This window comes from Populus trichocarpa, chromosome 1 (genome assembly GCF_000002775.5).
Source record: "Populus trichocarpa isolate Nisqually-1 chromosome 1, P.trichocarpa_v4.1, whole genome shotgun sequence".
NCBI lineage: Eukaryota > Viridiplantae > Streptophyta > Magnoliopsida > Malpighiales > Salicaceae > Populus > Populus trichocarpa.
The window spans coordinates 14,725,879-14,746,887 of NC_037285.2; the positions used below are offsets into that span (position 1 = coordinate 14,725,879).

General features: G+C 32.1%; 3 protein-coding genes across 6 annotated transcripts; 2 read left to right on the plus strand and 1 right to left on the minus strand.

Moving 5' to 3' along the window:
• The first annotated feature begins 3,314 nt into the window (after positions 1-3,314).
• LOC7478113 (uncharacterized) lies at positions 3,315-8,200 on the plus strand. The gene is made up of 8 exons (XM_002298068.4): positions 3,315-3,489; positions 4,506-4,618; positions 5,730-5,801; positions 6,822-6,857; positions 7,305-7,350; positions 7,481-7,568; positions 7,714-7,771; positions 7,884-8,200. The coding sequence occupies exons 1-8, from the start codon at positions 3,411-3,413 to the stop codon at positions 7,932-7,934; spliced, it is 543 nt and encodes a 180-aa protein (XP_002298104.1). The 5' UTR covers positions 3,315-3,410; the 3' UTR covers positions 7,935-8,200.
• Positions 8,201-11,403: 3,203 nt separating this feature from the next.
• LOC18094726 (pentatricopeptide repeat-containing protein At1g80150, mitochondrial) lies at positions 11,404-16,753 on the plus strand. 4 transcript variants are annotated; one of them, XR_008056978.1, is made up of 4 exons: positions 11,405-13,581; positions 13,956-14,033; positions 14,244-16,161; positions 16,256-16,753. XR_008056978.1 is itself a non-coding variant. In XM_024591436.2 (3 exons), the coding sequence occupies exons 1-2, from the start codon at positions 12,138-12,140 to the stop codon at positions 13,986-13,988; spliced, it is 1,152 nt and encodes a 383-aa protein (XP_024447204.2). In that variant the 5' UTR covers positions 11,404-12,137; the 3' UTR covers positions 13,989-14,033; positions 14,244-16,753. The 4 variants fall into 4 exon arrangements, 2 of the variants coding, with proteins under 2 accessions (XP_024447204.2, XP_052301981.1); XM_024591436.2 differs by having other exon boundaries at positions 11,404-13,256; positions 14,244-16,753; XM_052446021.1 differs by having other exon boundaries at positions 11,404-13,022; positions 14,244-16,753.
• A 650-nt stretch (positions 16,754-17,403) lies between these two features.
• LOC7478115 (O-fucosyltransferase 13) lies at positions 17,404-18,663 on the minus strand. Its single transcript, XM_024591493.2, has 2 exons — positions 18,599-18,663; positions 17,404-18,163 (listed from the first exon to the last, which is right to left on the minus strand). Exons 1-2 carry the CDS (start codon positions 18,661-18,663, stop codon positions 17,404-17,406), a joined length of 825 nt encoding a protein of 274 aa, XP_024447261.2.
• Between the last annotated feature and the right edge of the window lie 2,346 nt (positions 18,664-21,009).

The window sequence follows — 21,009 nt, forward strand, 5'->3', positions numbered from 1 at the left end:
TTAACATGTTATTTTATTAATATTACTGCCGATGTGAAGATTAATAGTCAGAAAAGTATTATGGATTGATGAGATCTAATTAAGGAATGATAGATATAAGGAGATGAGATCTAGGATGAGTGGATGGAGAATAGATGGATGGATTTTGTATGAATATGTGGTTACAAAGTGTTTTTGATTTTGCTTGATTGATGTCGACACTTGGGACATCTAAAATACAAAGAAAATTCTGCTGAAATTTTACTAAAAATAATGTTAAATTAACGTAATACTAAAAGATAGAAACTAATCAAAACTTAAGAGTAACGTCTTGGTATATCTGGTCAACTAATTGAGTTCTAAATAAACCGGTCGATCAATAAAAAAAATTACATTGTTTGCGGATTTAGCATGAAGGATTTTGTACTCAAATATTGGAGATGCTACAAAAATTATTCTTCCAAAGGCATTTTTAATATAAAAAATAAGAGATCACGAGTATAATGTTTTTTCAGTTTATTTTGATAGAGAAAAAAACTAAAGTTTGAAAAGCTAAAAAGATTTTTCCTACACACACTTCTAATTTATATATTTAATAATTATTATTTGTAAGTTTTAGCTAATCTTTAAAGGAATATGTTTCTTCCATTTACTTGCTAATATGGGATCTCATTAATGACATCAATCCTGAATATTATCTTAGGCGTTAGTGTCTATATTATTGCTTAACATAAATATCATCATTTGATGAATACATATTTATATAGATACTTTATTGTGTGAAATAAAAAGTTCTGATACCTATTTGAAAAAAAATCAAAAATCAAATACTTAATTATGAAATTAGACAACTTCAAACACTTTTATTCTATAATTAACAAAACACTAAAAGAGCTTGGCAATCCAATGTTTATTTTATTGTACCCGCTCACCCAATGACACTATGAATTTACATAATGTCATTTTTTTATGGTCACAATTTTTTTTATTTGATCATTTCATATAAAAATGATTCAAGATTAGGCTTGATGGTTTTTTCAATGAACTTAAATTTGGGTTCTCACGGATTAAAAAAAATCTTATCAATGAGTTAATGCTTAATTTTGTGAAAAATAATTCATTTTTTTTTATAAAAAAGTTATAATAAAAGGACTACAATTCAAAATAAAGGGGAAATGTATCTTTTTTTGTCCTTAAAAGGAAAAAAAAGAAGAAATCATTCTTGAAAACTAAGGTGAAAAGAGATAGAAAAAAAGGAATTCTACATGGGTTATCTATCGGAACCACACTAGAAAAACATCATCACCATGCGTTGCTGTGAAAGGGAGCCTTTGTCAAGATGATTTCAATGACACCAAAGAAAGATTTAATCAGAGTTCAAAAGAAGTTGCACGCGCCTCCATTGGTGATTCTCCTCATGTATTTGTGCTTGTGTTACACATGCAAGACATCCTTTTCTCTTCATTCAATTTAGTTTTTGCTTATCTAATAACTCTTTAACTCGGTTTTTAATTTCATCTCATTGAGCCTAATGAAGGCCTAATTGGAAAGAGAAGATGAGAAGGTAAAAGAAAGAGATAAAATGGCCCAATTGATTTAGCTTATTGTTGTCATGTTCATGGTCTAGGGTTACGAGTTTGACAGATTAATTTAAGTTGATTTGAATCAATTAAATATATTATCATTTCAATATAAAAAGATATAATTTTTTTTTTAAAAAAATGCTAGCAAGAATGTTAATGATACCTTGAAACTGAATCCACTTCGTAACAAGACCAACATAACTAGTTGCATTTATTTTACTTGTATATTGATATTTTCATTAGAGTTAAACAAACATATGAAATAATCCTAAGCATCAATTATAATTCAGTAGTTTGGATTTGAAATGATTTTGAAATAAATAATTTAAATTTCCTCTTAGAGAGAAATAACTAAAATAACTATTAATTGTAGAAGATTTTAACCAATCACTAACTTGGTGAAATGAATTTTAATAATTGAAATATTTTTCTCATAAATATTTTTTTAAAAAACAAATTATTTTTTTAACGAAACAAATAGAAGAAATATCATATCGTGCAAAAAAATATTTGAAATTACCTTTGGGAAAAATTCTCTGTCTAACTGACATATCAACATAGCGTTTAAAAATCTCCGACATGTCGTTCAATGCTTGTCCGCAGCAAGCATTGAGCTGTTGCTGTTCTCCTACAAAAGCAACGCCTCTTCAGTAAGTCTAAGCATTGTTTTTAAAATTCAAGTTTACTCATAAAATTATAACATGTATTTAACAAATAAAATCAAATTAAAAACTTAAAAACTAGTAAAATTAGATTTAACTTGTGTAAAATTAGCCAAGTTAATAAACTCGATAAACTTGATTCGATTTTACGAGTTTATTAAATTTATGATATGAACAAAGCCAGATTCAAATTTAATCTTAAAATGTTTGCTAATCAGTTTTGCAAGATTGAACATATTTTTCAAACCGTATATTGGATAGAGCTAAAATTTTAAGGTCAAATGGAGTTCAGGAACATACTATTTTAGAGGATCAAAGTTAATAGATAAATCTTGTCAAATATATAAAACTAGACCTTTATATACTGTTTGAGACATATATGAAGCTACCACTGGAATTTTACTGCGATTAATGGTTAGCTGGAAACTAGACTAAAGCTTTCTAACCATATATCGTAGGTCCAATAAAGCATCTAGACAAGAGAGAACAATATATTTTAAATTATGACTCAAATATGCCAAAAAAATATGAAAATTAGAGATTCGGCCTACATGAAAAAATTTTAACACGAGGAATTTTTTTTATTCTATTCTATTCTATTTATTTAATTATTTTTAATTTAAATTTTTTTCTAGTGTATTAGAAATTATTTAGAGGTTTATTTCATTATTGAATTTATGTTAGTTAATTATTAGTTTAAACTCATTAGCTTGCAACCCGAAAAGAGTCCATTAGAATTTATTGTGATAGAAAGTTAGAAACAACCAAGTTGTCATCAGGTTTATTTGTACTTTTTACCATTAAGTGATTCCCTTGTATTGAAAAATTTTGTTCTGAGATTTTTTATTTCTCTATATCATTAATTTATTGATTCATGTTATATATCTTTCTCATTTTATTTAGATAATTAATTAATTATAATATTATTGTCTTATTTTATTATATATTAATGGAATTTATTTTTTTAACTGAAATTATTAATATATAATTTTTAATTATAATTTTATGATTTTATATTTAATTTTTAATTGAATTTACTATCCAAATTTATATTGTATTTTTCATGCGGTATTATAAAAAAACGTTTTTAACAACTGTAGACTCTACAGTGTCTTGAAAAGCCTAAAATCACAGAGAAAGAAAGAGGGTAGAATCAATCACAATCACAAGAGAGAAGAAAAGGAAAATGGGTTGGATCGGAGACACCGTAGACTCCATTAAATCGATCCAGATTCGGCAGCTACTCACCCAGGCCGTCAGTTTAGGTTAGTTTCTTACTGATACATTATATAATTCCTTTTTTCAGAGTTTGAATTTTGAACTCATTTGGTTCTTTAAGAGAGCGATTGTTTATGCTTTTTATCGTTATTTTTTTTATTGCCTGGTTGAATTGTGCATGAAATGTAGTGCCTGGTGGGTGAAACCGCCGTGCAGTGACGATACTGAGAAGGGCTTTAATTTCAGTTGGTTTCAAATTTGGAGCTTTAACATCATAAAGGACTGAAATTTAGGAGCTTAATGTAGTCACTGGATTCATATCGAATCGTACAATGAGCTTAATTTGTTTTTATTAGCGATGAATATACCATAAAACACCAGATGCAAAATTGCCTGAGAATTTTCATTTTTGGACACTGTACTGTCTTTATATGTTATCAGTGAATAATGGGTTTAAGCATTTGAGGCTGACTATGATTCTGTACCAATTGGGTGCTTGCCATTTAATCATTTATTGAAAACAAACTGCGGAATTATTGCAATCTGTTAATGTAAATGCTATCTCTTGCATGGTTCAATGCAATTTTCGGTTAATTAAGCTAAATCCCATTCTACTGTAATTTGTTTATATTAGTCTGGGACAGGGGTTGTGGTTGACATGACTAAGTGTTCAAATTTCCATTTTTTTCTCAATTGAAGAACCTTTCATGCAAATTCTTAGTCCATTTCATAAAATGAATAGCATAGAATAAAAGTAAGCAGGTAATACCTAGATTCTCTAATATTTGATCTGTTGTAGGTCCTTAATTATGTAAGCTAGATAATTCAGTTTATGACATTGAGTACTCCTGTTACATTTGTGATTTGTTTGCAGCTGGTTAAGTTACCTCACCTCCACTTTGACACTTTAGATAGCATGCCTTATTGAATTTCAAATTTTCAAGCACAATCTGTTCGACATTAGAGAAGAAAACTGCAGTTCTAGAGAACTCTGTGCTGGTGTTTTGTTGTATTCCTTCTGCTAGGATATCTGGTGTTTTGAACCTTATTCTTTTGGCTCTAGGAATGATTGTTACATCTGCACTGATAATATGGAAGGCATTGATGTGCATCACTGGCAGTGAATCTCCTGTGGTGGTTGTTCTCTCTGGAAGTATGGAACCTGGCTTCAAGAGGGTAAGCAGACTAACATGGGAATCATGGGAATTATTATTGGTATAAGATGATCTTTAATCAGTCGTGTTGTCTCATTCTTCACTCTTAATTTGTTATCTAAATACATGATAATATACACATACAGTAACAATAATAAAGGAAGAGACGTGCATTTTCCCCTATTTTGTCAAGAATGGAGGATCAGAATCATTTCTTTCACCAGTTTTCACAATTATGGAAGCTGAGATTGAATTCTTCCTCAGCCTTGATGTTTTCTCAGCCAAATGACCTTGTCTCTTGGAGGCTCTGAAGAAGTCAAAAGTTACCATGTCGATTTTTGTGAACAGTTACCTGTATATATGTAGCGGATTTTATGACAAAATGTTTACCCATCTTCATGCATTCCCCTTGTTTTTTTTACCTTCTCTTTTGAAGTTCTTTGATTGCGAGCACCTTTTTACAATTTAGTGGTGGTGGCCAATTTGTTTTTGGGAATGCTTTGTCTTAGCATAATACTCTTGGTATATCCTTGACAAGAATTACACACTTTTTCATAGGATTTTCATTTTAATTAGAAAGAATGGAGAAATTGAATTGAATTTACATTTTTTAACCATTCACAAATAATGGGGACTAAAAATATTTATTAACATTGCTCCTCTATGCTTGAATTTCTCTCTTGTTATTGACCTTGATAAAATTTGATTCCCCATTTCTTGTACATAGATATTGTAACTATTTGCATTATATGACCAATGCTTCAGGTTAAGCATAAACAGTGGCAACATGAAACCACATTGTGTAAATGATTTATTTGGATGCAATGGAAGACTTACAGGACACCATTTGCTTGTTATTGATGTATTTAATTACTCTGCTCCTTCTGAATATTTCCAATGAAGTCTAACATCAATCTTCAATTAGCTAGTTGATTTAGTAAATTCATTTTTGAATATTTCAGGAGATTGTTGTAGTAATGCTTCATCTAAATATTTGCAGTATGAAGTTCTTCTTAGTGCTTTAACTGTTCTCCTTGGTTTCAGTGATGATAATACTGTTTCTTTGCACTTGAACTCCTTTAATCTATAGTATTTGATCAGACTGCTTGATTAATTATATTCACTTTTTGCAGGGTGACATTTTGTTCTTGCACATGAGTAAAGATCCTATTCGCACAGGAGAAATTGTTGTTTTTAATGTTGATGTAAGTCTCAGATTTTATATATATATATATATATATATATATATATATATATATTGTTTGCATAATATTCTTGGTTGTATTCTCAGTCTGCTTTTATGTAGATTGATGAGGCTTCCTTCTGTTTTCCAGCATCTGCTTTCTTTTCAATTGCTTTGAAATGAGTTTTTGGTTTTGTGACACTATAACTCTATTATACAATCAATTTTGACTATAAAAATATTTGGTTTTGCAATATTGAGTACTACAGTCGTATAACTTGTATGCTTGATTATACTGTTGGCTGAAGTATTTAGGTTTGGATTTTATGGAAACTGAGGTCCAATGTTCTTGTCCTGAGTGATATGCTTGCGCATATGAGCATGGATATCAGAGGAACACATTTGGTTTTAGGGGCCTTCTGTTTGTGAAGATTTTTCATGTGCTTTTATTTATGGCTATTAAGTCTGGTTTGAGATAACTTAACTCAGTTTTACCCTTCTCTATTATTTCAAGCTTAGTTCTAATATTCTTATGACATTAAAACATAGTTTCCTTTATCAATAAATAGAAGCTTGCAATCTTATGATGGGAGATAATGGGAAAGGACCGTCAATTGATTGAACAATTGCATATATCAGATTATAAGAAGTTCTACCATGTTGATTTTACCTTTATATTGGTTGAAAGATGGAGTTTAATAATTTATTTTAATTGTAAATCAGTTATACGTGAAACAAAATTTTGTTTTTCATGGAAAACTATTATCAAGTTTTTACCATAACACTTTAAAAGGCAAATGGATGTTAAAATATAAATCTAGCATATCAATTAAAAAATGGTCTGTAATGTGATGTAGTTTTGAATTTTCAGTTGAGTGATTATTTGGGGCTATAGTTCAATACAAATTTTACAGATGTTCTTTGATGTTTTGTTTGTGTACTTGTAATATTTTCTCCTTCAATATTTGCTCATGTTTTGTCATGCTTCTGCTTCTTTTCCCCATTAATATGCTCATTTTGAAAATACTTTTTCATTGATCAGGGTCGTGAAATTCCAATTGTCCATCGTGTGATTAAGGTAAAGATTTGGCTGACCTTACTGCACATTTAGTTTAATGCCATATTGATATCGAAAACTACTTTGGATAAGCTGGGTGCCACTACATGTGAAACAACAAAATTGAAGTTATGCATACCGGATGCCAATACCAGTGAGAGTATATGGGTTGTGTGTGATAGTTGGGTTGGGAGGAACATGTCCTTTGTTTGCCTATCAGTTAAACACACCTCAAGTATGTGGAAATGGATGTTGACAATGTCCTCCATTTGCCAAGAAACTACCAGGATAAATAAACTATGTTGTATAGTAGCTGATATGACCTCCTTAACCTGATCTCAAATTGAAATCTTCTTTCATGAAAATAAGGGAGAAAACTAAAAAGCCGTCTCATCATTAATTGCAAACATATTTTAGTCAATTATCATCTTACTGCTATGTAATGACATAGTTTTAATTTTTTTGCAGGTCCATGAAAGGCAAGATACTGGGGAAGTTGATGTCCTCACAAAAGGTGTTGGCTTCTTCTAGATATTATCATTGTACAACCCTTCTCAATGTTGAAAATTTGTTTATGATCTCACAAAATTATCTTTTGTTGTTCTATTGAAAATCCTGATATACTTAAATGATACTTTTTCCAGGAGATAACAATTATGGGGATGATAGGCTTTTATATGCTCAAGGGCAGCTTTGGCTTCAGCGGCACCACATCATGGGCAGAGCTGTTGGGTAAAAAGTTTTGACTGTAACTCTATCTTCTTTTCCAGGATTTGTTTCTTGTGTCATGCTTTTTAGTACTCTTTTCCCCCCCCATAGTTTTAGAACTTGATAGTATCAAGTAGATTCTTCATGTTGCTTGCTTTCATTTTTGCAGGTTTTTACCTTATGTTGGTTGGGTAACCATTATAATGACTGAAAAGCCTATTATCAAGGTACTTCTTCTCTGTCAATCATTTGCCACAACTGAAATCTTGTTTCTTGACTGTCACTATGATACAAAATAAAAACCCTGTTTAATTAATGACCTTCTTTCTTTTCTTGCAGTATATTCTTATCGGCGCGTTGGGATTGCTTGTCATAACTTCAAAGGACTAATGGCTGAAACAAAATTCAAAAGCTGCAATGTAGTAGTTAGTACCCATTGTCCTGGCTTTTCCTTGAATGTATCATTTTGTTAACCATTTTATAAGTTGGACAAAAGAAAGAGTTGGTTTATTTGATACATTAAACTGGTAGATGATCATGCACCACGAGCATTGTTTTGTTAGATATTTGGTTTAACTGTTCCACGTTTACTGCTTACGCCCAAGTCCCTCGACATTTTAAGCTGAGATGCTGGAATGAAAGCCGAATTAGTGAAATGAGTTGATTCTGAGTTTTTCAAGTTAATCTTTCCCTTCACAGCCGATGTTTTTTGTTTTTATACTGCGATTTTCATCAGATAAGCTTCATCGGAGCATTTTATTTTCGAAATATTCAATTGTTTAATAAAAGGGGGAGCTGAGTTTGGCTTCACCGTTTTTATTGCTAGAGTTCCTCAATAGACTACAAGTCCATTGGTAATTGAATTTAGGGAGAGAGCAACTTGTCATTTCTCCCGCCTTACCAATCGCATGGAATTGATATATTAGAGCCGCCTGTTTCAAATTTGATTTTAAGGTCTTTTCTGAAGAGAACCCTTGTTGTTCTTAAAGCTGTCAGCACCTTCATATAACAGAACTGCAAGGGGCAAAGCCAACCTGATGAAATTGAAGCGCCTTCATGCTCTATTTTATTTATTTTTCTGGAGGACAAATTTAGTTTAATTCTTTTGTTTTTTTCTTTGGATTCCTTTTATATATATACTAGTTACATGCCCCGCGCGATGCCGCGGGTCAATTATTTTTTGCATTTTAAAAATAGTTAAGATCTAAAAGTATTAGGTTTTTTTACAAAGTTATACCCAAGAGTCTCAGGTTTGGTTGCAACGCCTGATCCAAGAGTAATGTTTATAATATTAATAATAACATTAAACTTGGGTTAACCCTTAGCATAAAAGTGTCTGGATTGCAATACCAGACCCAATAACATTGGACATGGATCTGGCTGCAAGGTTGTGTATAAAAGTGTGATAATTTAATAAATTAGTTAAAAAAAAACCAATAGGAAAAAAAAACTAATGAAAAAAAAGAAAAAAATATATGAATTAATTGGGTTAACCCTTCAAACCAGGTTAACCCGTCATACATTGAATTTGCATCGTGAAAGCTTGATAGTTAAAAAGAAAAAAACAAATTAATGGGTTAACCCAGAATTAACTGGGCTAACTCGTCAAACCAGGTTAACCTGTCAAACCCAGAATCCGTGTAATGAAAGTTTGATAACTAAATAGAAAAAAATTTAACATTAACAATTTAAATTAAACAAAAAAAATTAATTAAAAAAAAAGCATCAGCCTTTTCACAGTGGACTGCACTGTGCAGTTCACAGTCAAAGGCATAAAAAAAAACTAAAGGCATCAGTCGAGAACTACTTAGAAAAAAATTTAATATTAATAAACTAAATTAATTAAATAAAATTAATTAAAAATAACAAATAAAAGAAAAAAAACCTCTAAGAAGAAAAAAAACTAAATAGAAAGAAATTTAACATTAACAAACTAAACTAAACGAAACGAAAAAAATAATTAAAAAGAAAAAAAAAAGCAAAAAATAAAATAAAATTCATGTTAACTCGTCAAACCAAGTTAACCCGTTAAACCCGGGATCTGTGTCATGAATGTCTGGTAACTAAATAAAAAAAAGTGAATATTAACAAACTGAACTAAACAAAAAAAATTAATTAAAAAGAAAAAAAATCCGGGTTAACTCGTCAAACCATGTTAATCTGTTAAACCCAGTACTTGTGTCATGAAAGTCTGATAACTAAATAAAAAAAAATAAACATTAACAAACTAAATTAAAAAAAAATATTTATGAAAATAATAATAATAAAAAATTGACGGGTCAACCCGGAATTAACTGGGTTCACCCGTGAAACCAGGTTAACCCGTGAAACTCGAGATATGTGTCATGAAAGTCTAATAACTAAATAGAAAGAAATTTAACATTAACAAACTAAACTAAACAAAAAAAATTAATTAAAAAAAATAAAGAAAAAAACAAAAAAAATCCCAAAAAGCATAAAAAAAACAGCTAAAAAAACTTAGATAACCTTAAAAAAAAAAAAAAATTTATGAAAATAATAATAATAAAAAATTGACGGGTCAACCCGGAATTAACTGGGTTCACCCGTGAAACCAGGTTAACCCGTGAAACTCGAGATATGTGTCATGAAAGTCTAATAACTAAATAGAAAGAAATTTAACATTAACAAACTAAACTAAACGAAAAAAATTAATTAAAAAAAATAAAGAAAAAAGCAAAAAAAAATCCCAAAAAACATAAAAAAAACAGCTAAAAAAACTTAGATAACCTTAATAATAATAATAATAATAATAATAATAAAAAAAAAAAAAAAAGCCTAAGGAAGGAGTCAGTGTTTTACTGTGGACTGCACAGTGCAGTCCACAGTAAAACACTGACTCCTTTTAGTTATAGTTTAATATATATATATATATATAATGATGATGATGACTGATCGTTCAACAATTCCTGACATTCACTCATTTTTTACATCTTAGAGTGTATTTGGTATTGCGGTAGCTGTTGTGGTTGTGGTTTAAAAAAAGTTGTTTTATAAAAAGTACTTTTAGTTGAGGTTGGTTTGAAAAAATAGGTGTTTGATTAAAACTGTGTTTGAAATTGAGGTTTAAGAAAAAATAGTTTAATGTGTTTGGTTAATAATGTTTTTGAAATTGAGGTTATAAAATAATTTTTTTTAAAATATATTAATATTGATGGTTTTAAATTTAAATATTGTAAAATTAATTACTCTTATTACATCATGAAAAAAATAATATTTTATATAAAATATTTTTTATTATTCCATTAAATTATTTATAATTTCATTACGTCCAAAATTCATCCGGTAAGAACTATAGTTTTCATAACTTTTTGAACGTGTAATAAAATTAGATAAAATATTATCAGATATAAAATTGGTATTACTGTGCGCGTAAATTTAATTCACTCTATACTAGTTTTTCAAGAAAAAAATATTGTTCATCGCGAATGAATTTAATTCTCTAAACTAGTTTTTTTTTTTTTTAAAATTAATACAATTAAAAATAAAAATAAAAATAATAATAAAAAAAACCGAGAACAGTGCAAGTGAATTGCACTGTTCACGTGAACAGTGCAATTCACTCATGAACAGCAGTGAATTACACTGTCCGCAGGTTTCTACAGTGCATGCATGCAAAGCAGGTTAGTAAAATAAGTTTTGTTATTACCAAACGGCTGCGGACTGCGTTTTAAATAAAACGCAGCCGCAGCCATGTAGACAAACGGCCTCTTAAGCACACCTATATTCCAGTTGCATGTTTTTTTTAAATTTGATTTTTTTAAATTGATTTTTTTTAATTATTTTGATAATATAAAAATATTATTTAATATATTTTTAAATAAAAATCTATTGCTACTACCCATCTCTGTATTCGTATAGTCTTCTTTGTAGTGGAACTCTTTTCCATGAATGAGTTTAGGGTCAAATTTTTGACACGAAACAAAGCCCAAATCCCCTCATAACCGTTCGCAGACACACCGGCTTACCATCATCTTCCCAAAACACTAGGCAAAAATGCAAAAATCCTAACTTCAAAACCGAACCCCCCCGGTCTCCGTTAAAGAGCCAAACCTCACTCTCTCCCTCAGATCCACTCTCTCTTTCTACTCATATTTGTTTCTATAGCCCTACTCTCTCTCTCTCTCTCTCTATATATATATATATATATATATATATATATATATATCACATGAAACAACTATATTCATATACAGCTCCTAATTGTTCTGAACTATCTCAAGTTTGCTTTTTTTTTTTTTTTTGAGTTTTCATCCCTTTTGGTTTTCTATTTGCCACACGGGTTTTGATGATTTCTTCAACTCGTTGCCTGGGATCATGGTTTTAGCATACGGGTAATCTTCTGTTTTATAAAATTCCTCTGCGAGTTTTCCATATGTCGTGGGGATGCAATTTTATTAAGATTTTTGTCAAGCTAGTCTCTTGAATGTGGGCTGGCTTTTGTGTTTGTTTGATAGAAATCCTCTTTTTTTCTGGGTTTCTTGTTGAATGGATTGTGAAGATTTTTTGACATTACTGCATAGAATCTTGAGGTTGGGACATGAGTATGTTTCAATTTGAGGAAGAAATCAAGATATGCTCTCTCTGCGGGTCACTCGGAGATTCCGCAACTTTGCTGCTGCCGTTTTATTAACTCATAGCCCTGCAGCTGTATCTAATCTCATTCAGAACCAAAACCAGAAGCCTTTGGAGGAACCTGCACTTCTTAAGCTTAAAGCTGAGAGAGACCCTGAAAAGCTATTTAATCTTTTCAAGGCCAATGCTGAGAATAAGCTTGTTGTGGAGAATCGGTTTGCATTTGAAGATACCGTTTCTCGCTTAGCTGGTGCTAACAGGTTTGATTACATTGAGCATTTACTTGAGCACCAAAAGACTCTTCCACAGGGTAGGCGCGAAGGGTATATGGTGAGGATTATAATGTTGTATGGAAAGGCTGGAATGATAGAGCATGCTATTGATACTTTCCATAATATGCATTTGCGCGGATGTAAAAGGACCGTTAAATCCTTCAATGCTGCACTCAAGGTTTTGACTGGAACCCGTGATTTAGCAACAATTGAGACCTTTGTCAACGAGGCCCCAAAGAAGTTTGATATCGAGTTTGACATATTTTCAGTTAACATTATTGTTAAGGCTTTATGTGAAAGGGGTGTTTTGGATAAATCATATTTGCTCATGGTAGAGATGGAAAAGTCAGGGGTAACGCCAGATGTCATCACATACACCACACTTACATCGGCATATTATAAGAATAACAAAGCAGAGATTGGCAATGGATTGTGGAACCTTATGGTGCTTAAGGGGTGTTTACCCAATCTTGCAACATTTAATGTTAGGATTCAGTATTTGGTCAATATAAGACGGGCATGGCATGCAAATGATGTGATGCGTTTGATGCAGAAAATTGGGATTGTGCCCGATGAGGTTTCATATAATTTGGTTCTAAAAGGCTTCTTCCAGGTTGGTCATTTTGAGATGGCCAAACTGGTGTATTTTTCCTTACGTTGCAAGGGGCATAAATTTAATGTTAAAGTTTACCAAACAATGGTTCATTATTTATGCAAGGGTGGGGAATTTGATTTGGCATATACAATGTGTAGAGACTGCATGAGAACCAACTGGTTTTTGAATGTGGATACCATTCATACACTGCTTGAAGGGCTAAAGAAGAATGGGCAGCTTAACAAGGCTAAGGTAATCTTGACTTTAGCCCAGAGGAGAGTGCCACCTTTTCCTTCAAGTCATTTGAGTTCCATGCAAGCTGTATTGTCTAGAAGTTGAATTGGGGTGATGGAAATACTCAGATAAGCCTGATTCTGTAACACCCAGCTTGACAGCAGGGACTATTCTTTTCATTATATCAAACAATACGTTCACAGAACAAAATGGACATCATATCTTCATCCTTAACATCAAACAGGGGACTTCCCCTTTCTTCAATTAATTGATTTTAGCGCCTTGATTAAGTTCCTGGCGAAATGAAAGTTATAAACTTATAGTGGATGGTGCCATGATTCCTGTAAGTTTTCAGGCATTTTCTTCCTTTATTATTGTCTGTTTCAAATCCAATGATCTCTCTTTCTAATCTATGAGTGTTGGAGCATGTGCTTTTTGGACTTTCACTGTGTCAATAGTCACTCTACTTGCCGAAAATCAATGTCTCGTGCCATCTTTATTCACCTCTATCTACGTGGATTAATGACATTTTTTAAAATCATCATGCAACTTCCTCATTGTGTAGTGCATTTATTTATGAATACGACCATGTCTTCTGCCCTGACTTGTATGTTAGCCAAATTTACATCAGATGTGTTACATAAATTGGCTTTCAACTAAAATTTTGATTTGATTTTTCATTTCTAAGGTAATGCCTTTTTTGTGAAACTTTTGCAGCTTCATTTGACTAAGAGTTCGATAGCCAGCTGAAAAGGTGTCTTCTTTTTTATATCTATGACTTAGATGGCAACGTTGGTAAGCATCAAATATTTTGCACATTTTTGTTTCTTGGGCTTAGCAGATGCATCAAGTTGATTTGTGGAACTTACTGCTTCATTGTTCTAAATGCCTTCTATTTCAAATTTGAACTTTTGTTAAGTACATCACTGTAAGCTGATAAATGTTAAGAGTGATGGCTGATGTTTTGATACAATTTTTTTTTCTATTTTCATTGTTATATTGGAGTATGTGATGCAGGACAGCTGGAGGCTGTTTCAAGGCTGCAAACTGCGACGTGAATAGTAATTTTAGGGTCTGAGGTGATCTTTCGATGGTCAATAGCTATAGGACTGACTGGGCTAGAACGAGTGGATGTTTAGTAATTAAATGGAGGTTGTTTGATGGTTGGAATATGGGAGGATTTGAATTGCTGGAAATTGTAAAAACTATTAGCCACGCTAAAATGGTTTCTAGGAGTCACATTAGAGGAAAGAAAACGAAGCTTCACACCTAGAGTTCTTAGGAGTCACACCTAAGAGAAGATTGAGTTTCTGGAATTTTTATTCATGAACTGATTCTTTCTGTATTGAAAGATTACATAACCTTTATATAGAGTTCTTTGGACTTATCTTCCTATATAAGAAAATATTAATAATCTTATTTAAAATAGGGAAAACGTAATAAAGCTAATTACTCTTTAGGAATCAGGACTAATAAAATACTAAATAGAAAATAAAATCTAGAACTATAGAATTTCCAGTAAATCTGGAAATTTCACAAATAACCCTGTCTACGAAATTATACTAGAATACAATAATTTTGCTTCTTTTGTTGTCACACTACGTACGAGTAATAGCTGCCGTGGGTGTTAGTGGTTTCATCTCTTAAATAGTTGTTGCAACATGAAAAATCCAACAAATTGTAGTAACATCCTAAAAGGAGAGAGCATTTTATAGTTTTAAAAATATGGTTACCATTTTTATTATTTGAATTGTTTTTTGGAGGTAGGTAAACTATGAAAGGTTATTTAATTTGGTGAACCTGTTCTTGTGATCATACTGGGTTGACCCCAAAATAAAAATGCAAGTAGAATTGTAGAATATTTTTTCAATAAGTCTTGTATATCTTGCCAATAAGCGATTCAATAGAGTTCTTTGTTTTTGGAAATATGCATACACAAAAAAGGCAAGGATTCTTAGACATTGATTTCAGAAAAGGCTACCGGGGTCCCGATGTATTTTGGAAATAGCGAGAGGGCTCTCCAATACCCTTAACATTAAGTCTAGAATTCCACCAAGTATTTGCCTTGTTAGAAGTCAACACTCCAATATGACACAATATGCAAGGTAACTTCGTGAGCTTTATGATACGAATATTCTACTTTCCTTCTTTGTGAAGCCAAATTCACATGAGGTAGAAGGCAAAACACTTTGGTCAGCCCTTCCTTGTCACCCCCGCAATTCACCGCCACTTCCTGTTCCATCCTTTTCTAAACAACCAGCCGACTTCTCTGAAGTTGCACCTCTGGTGAAATAATGAAACAAGCTTCATCGTGCAAATATTACTAGTTATGGAAACAGAACAAGTCATCCTCTGGTGGTAATTGTTGTTTATAATCCCTTCTGGCGATTATATATGAAGGAAGACTACCGATGTGATAAATTCGAGTACATTAAGTATGGTCTAGGGGTAAATATTGCCCCACCAAGTGAAGATGAATTGTCCTTACCTATGGGGGTGAACGGCTTCCACGAATCATGCTATTTGTCACTTTTCCTATCTTCTGACCTACATGTTGAAATGCCCTGTATAGTCAATTGCTGCATGAACACTAGGATGGACTGAATCACTTCTATTCATGTATATTTAATAACGGATAGGTAAGAACAAAAAGTAGACACATTGGAGGGTTCTAATGAAATTGATTCATGAATACATGCTTCTTGTCCCGCCGTAAGGGAAAAAAGGCATCCTTTCCTGTTCTTGAAATCCATCTTTCTGTCCAAATGGTAGGAATTCTTACCTTTTTCGTAATTGTAAATGGGAAGAGAGGAGACCTGTAAAAAGGATGCTGTTGCAAAGTAATGGGGCAACGGCCACAAGATGGAATATTTTAATGGGGCTCTTTGGCAGCAGAAAATGAATTTGAATTGACACATTCTTGGTTTGTGGCTTTCTACTAGAAATTCGATCTCTCATTTGATTGATGCATTCAGTGCTCAACAGAGTAACATTTTATGGCTAGTCTCTGGTTGCAGATCTGGATAAAGTGGGATTACTAGCAACAATTGGTGCTGCATTTTTGGGCATGAACAATAATGTCTTATAATTGAGATACCTGAACGCCTTCCGCTGCGTATTGTGAATTGAGTTTGGTTGTTTATAGGATTCTGTGTTTGACCAGGCAACTTTAGATGACACTTGTTAGCACTAGTATGATGTACGAAGCTCCGTCCTGTTGCTCCAGTTTTGACTATATGTTTCATACCTGAAAAGCTTGCCTCTAGTTAGAGATATCCCTGCATACTCCGCACAAGCTTCCAAGACATAGAAAAGTAGCTGTTGACGGAGATATATCCTGCATTCCCCTGTTGTCATCTATATGGTTGGAGTCCTTTAAAAGGAGAAATTTCAAATGGTAGTGTTTTGTCATCTTCAAATTCAACTTTTTGCTGTAGAGAAGGCCTCAGAAGGCTATAATATTCATGCCGTTTATTTAATGGTGATTGGGGAGTGGCACAGGGTTTTTATTTTAAGATTTTGCCTTGGTGCCGGCGGTCTTTTTAAGATCGCCTTAGATTAACTCAAGTGAGTATAGGGAGTTAGGATTATAAAGTTTTTATGAACATGAGTCTCCTACAACCCTTGGTTGTCGAAAAAATGTTTCAGGTACCAGATCAGAAACATGGTTCGCAACCATTTTTTAATCAAAATTAAAATCTCTCATGTAATCAGCATCATCAATCCCTCATAAATTGAATCAAAATCAAACCCATTATTCACAACTAACTGTAGATAACCAACATTAGTTTTCTTTCTTCTAGTCTTCTCTCCTCTCTCCTCTCTTCTCCAACTTCTTTCCTCTCTCTTCTTCAGCTCCTTTTCCTTTACATTTACTACAAAGTTTAATATTTCCAGACTGGTTAAGGCGACAGTAATTTTAAATGCACGAAAGTCATTCCTTGATATCACACGATAACGGGGAAGAAAAACACGACTGGAAAATCACCATGTGTGCCAGTTGAAAGCAGCTCCTGATAATGAATCTGAAGCCTGTTCAAAAAGCGTAATGAATCTGTAGATATCCTCTTTTTGATGGCTGTTCTTCTGCCAAATGTTTAAAAGCGTTTGTTTTGGATAAAATCAACATCGGGCAATCCACCAAGCTCTCCGAGAACAACCGGTGTCAAATCATGTACAAAAGGAAATACAAGGAAATCACAGTTTCACAGAAGCAGTCAGGCAGAGCAGACCCTCTTCCCATGGAAAAATCTTCTTTATGAGCCACCCATAAGGCTTGCAACAACTCCTTCCCATCCAAGCCCTTAGAAGTCATCTCTACATAAGCTCTCCGGCCTAGGAATAGGGTATTATGCAACCCCTCATAAGCTCGCATCGCAGCAACCATCTTATCCATGTTCCTGAAAAAAGTGGCCACGTACGAATCACTGTTGATTAATACATAATAATCCAAAGCAGCTCTAGTGTTCCCATGCATATTTAGGAGATCCTCGCCCCTGAGAAGTGCAGATTTGGTGACCACATTGGTGTAAGTGGGTTTTAAACCTTCAATTTCCACCAGGCCATCCCCAGCTGCAAGATACATGTTTGTGTTTGTAGGGATGGAAAGTGCCTGCAAAACGAAGGCTGTCTCGTTAGGTGTGAAGGGACACTTCCCTCGTTTTCTCCAAACACGAGCCAACTCCCCAGTCCATGGTTTTCTGTCTCCCCTTGCAGCTTCAATGGCTTCTATGGAGGCAGGAGAAAGGCCTGAGTACTCACATTGGCTATATGCTACCATGTCAGGTTCAAATCGAAGATGTAGCGAAAGAAAGGGTTTTGGTATAGCTTCCAGAAGTTCTGCAGCTTTCTGTTCCAAGGTTCTTGCAAGGCGTAATGATCCATAACAAGCTTGACAAAGTGCAGCTTTTGCATACTGAGGATACCTAAACAAAATTGGAAAAGTTTACATAACAAAACTACATCCTCTTTTTCCATTTCTAAACATGTAAATAAAGTCTTACGCTAATAATATATGCATGTAGCTAAACCTATAAGCCGAACAGGGAATGTCATGTAATCACTACACATGAAAAATTGACATGTAATCTGATACCTGTCCCTTCTTTGACCTTTTAAAAACTGAACAAAGAAATCTGTGAGAGAGGACAAAAGGAGAAAGGAACCAGATCACTCGCTGGCAAAGCCAGAGACGAGTAAGAAAATTTCTCCCTTGAAATAATTTTGAGGTATCAAACATTGGATGAAAAAACAAATATTCGCATTTTGGAGCGACTCAGTGTACTTGCTGATTTTGGAGTCCAAAGCTAGCCTGATGATGATAACAGTGATGGAGATTGTGAACAAGGAGTTTTGCTAACTCCACCATTGAAACAACGTGGCCAATCCTGGGGAAAGGGACAAACACTAGCTCTGTTTTCCACATTCACTAAAAACATGGCTACAAGAAACTGGATTCTCTCTTTGATTAATGTTTGGTTTGAAGGAGTTTGTGATGTGTGGAAAAGATAATGAATTTGGTGGTGTGTAGAGTTGGATGCCTATTTATATGTTTGGCCATTTTGTTAATCAAATTACAGAATGATGAATTGACTTTCATGGCAGTGTGGTTAGGTGGTGACAGTCAAGCATGGACAGAAGAAGGAGATAAGATCTATATATTTTACCGTGATTCGGTGTGTATCGAATTAATTTTTTAAATATAAATAAATAACTTTTTTAATTACATTATTAAACTAGGTCAAATAAGTTAATTTTGAAACTTCTTGACTCAACTCTTTACCTATCTTAAATTTTTAATTAAACCATATGAGAGTTATCTCAATTTAAATTAATCGATTTCATAAATCTAAATATAACCTTAATGATCTATAAAAACATGACTTAACTTTATAAAAAAACTTCATAATGATAATTTTATTAAAATATTAAGATGATGACAGATTAAATCGATTATGGTCCCCTGCGGCTCAAGTCATGAACTCTATTGGGTTTAATAATTTTTTTTATATATAATTTTTTTAATTTAATTATATGATAAAAATAGATGCTTACAGAATTAAATACCAACCTAAAAATAAACACTTATTTGAGACAATTATCCCTATAGAAAGCAAACAAAAATTCATAATGCAGTTTATTTTCCAACCAATTTAATATTAAATGATGAAATAAAAAAGAATAAATTAAAAAAAATTAAAAGAACAAAAATAAAAACAAAAAAACATATCATATCGGTGGGTAAATTCATCAAACCTGTGAATCGGATAAGCCGGGCTAGTACGCCAAACTTGTGAACTAAGTTATGGACTTCACTGGGATTATAATTTTTTTTTCAAAACTATTTTTTATTTAACTACATGATAACAAAATTAGATGATTGTAAAATCAAACATTAACTCAAGAACGAGATGTTTTTTTAGATCACAATAACTTCATAAAAGACGAAACAAAACAAATTATAAAACTGATTTCTCAATTAACCTGGTATCTAAGGATGAAATATAAAAAAACTAATTAGAAAAAAGTTAAACTTGCTAGACCCGCAAACCAAGTCAACCGGTCAAATTTGTGAATAGGTCTATGAATTTTATAAAGTTTAATAAGATAACTTTTCTCTGAAACTATTTTTTAACTATATAATAAAAAATATACAATAAAAAAATCAAGTTCAATTAAAAAAATAGACACCCCACCAAACTCATACCCTGCAAACCCACAAACCATGCTAACCTTATAGAAAGGTAAAATAAAAAGAAACAAATTAAGAAGTCAAATTATCAATTATTTCAATATTAAAAGATGAAATCGAAAAAAACAAATTTAAAAAAAAATCATAACATAAATTCAAAGAGAAAAAAAGAAAGAAAGCAAAATACCGTGGATTATTGTTATTCACGGTGCAATGTGTGTGGGTGAATAATAGTTTCCTCACACTTTTTAATTTTTGTTATTCTATAAAGTTAAATAACATGTCTTTTCTCTAAAATTATTTTTTTCTAACTATATGAGGAAAAAAATAGACTATAAAAAAAATCAAGTTCAATTACAAAAAAAAAAAAAAAGACCCATCAAACTCATAAATCAGGACAACTTGAGTTACCTTAACAAACTAATAAACCACGCTAATCTCATTTAAAAGCAAAATAAAAAGAAGCAAATTACGAGGTTAAATTATCAACAATCTCAATTTTAAAAGATGAAATCGACAAAACAGATTTGAATTATTATTATAATCTACAATGCAATTGGTGTTGGGTGAATAGTAGTTTCCATACATCCTTTAATCTTTATTACTTTATAAAGTTTATAACATGATTTTTCTCTAAAACTATTTTTTTTAACTATATATATAAAAAATAAACTATAAAAAGCCAAGTTCAATAAAAAAAAAAAAAAAAAAAACTTTGCCAAACCCATAAATTAGGCAACTGAGACAACTTAAGTTACATTGACAAATTCACAAACCACGTTAGAGAAAAACAAAATGAAAAAAAAAATTGATAAATTTTTTTAAAAAAAATCATAAAAAAAAAACAAAAAGCAAAAGAAAAGAAAAGAAAAAAAACTCATGGGTTTAAGGAAAGAAAAAAACTAATAGGGGAAGATACGGTAGCAATTCACAGATTTTTTTTTTTTTTGAGAAACTACAATATTTTTTCACGTACTTTAGTTTGTGTTAATATGGTTTAAAATTACACCTGTTGAGATTGTCTTAGTTAGCTTAGCCGGTGACCTTAAGGTACTAACTTTTTTACACAATTTCTTGATC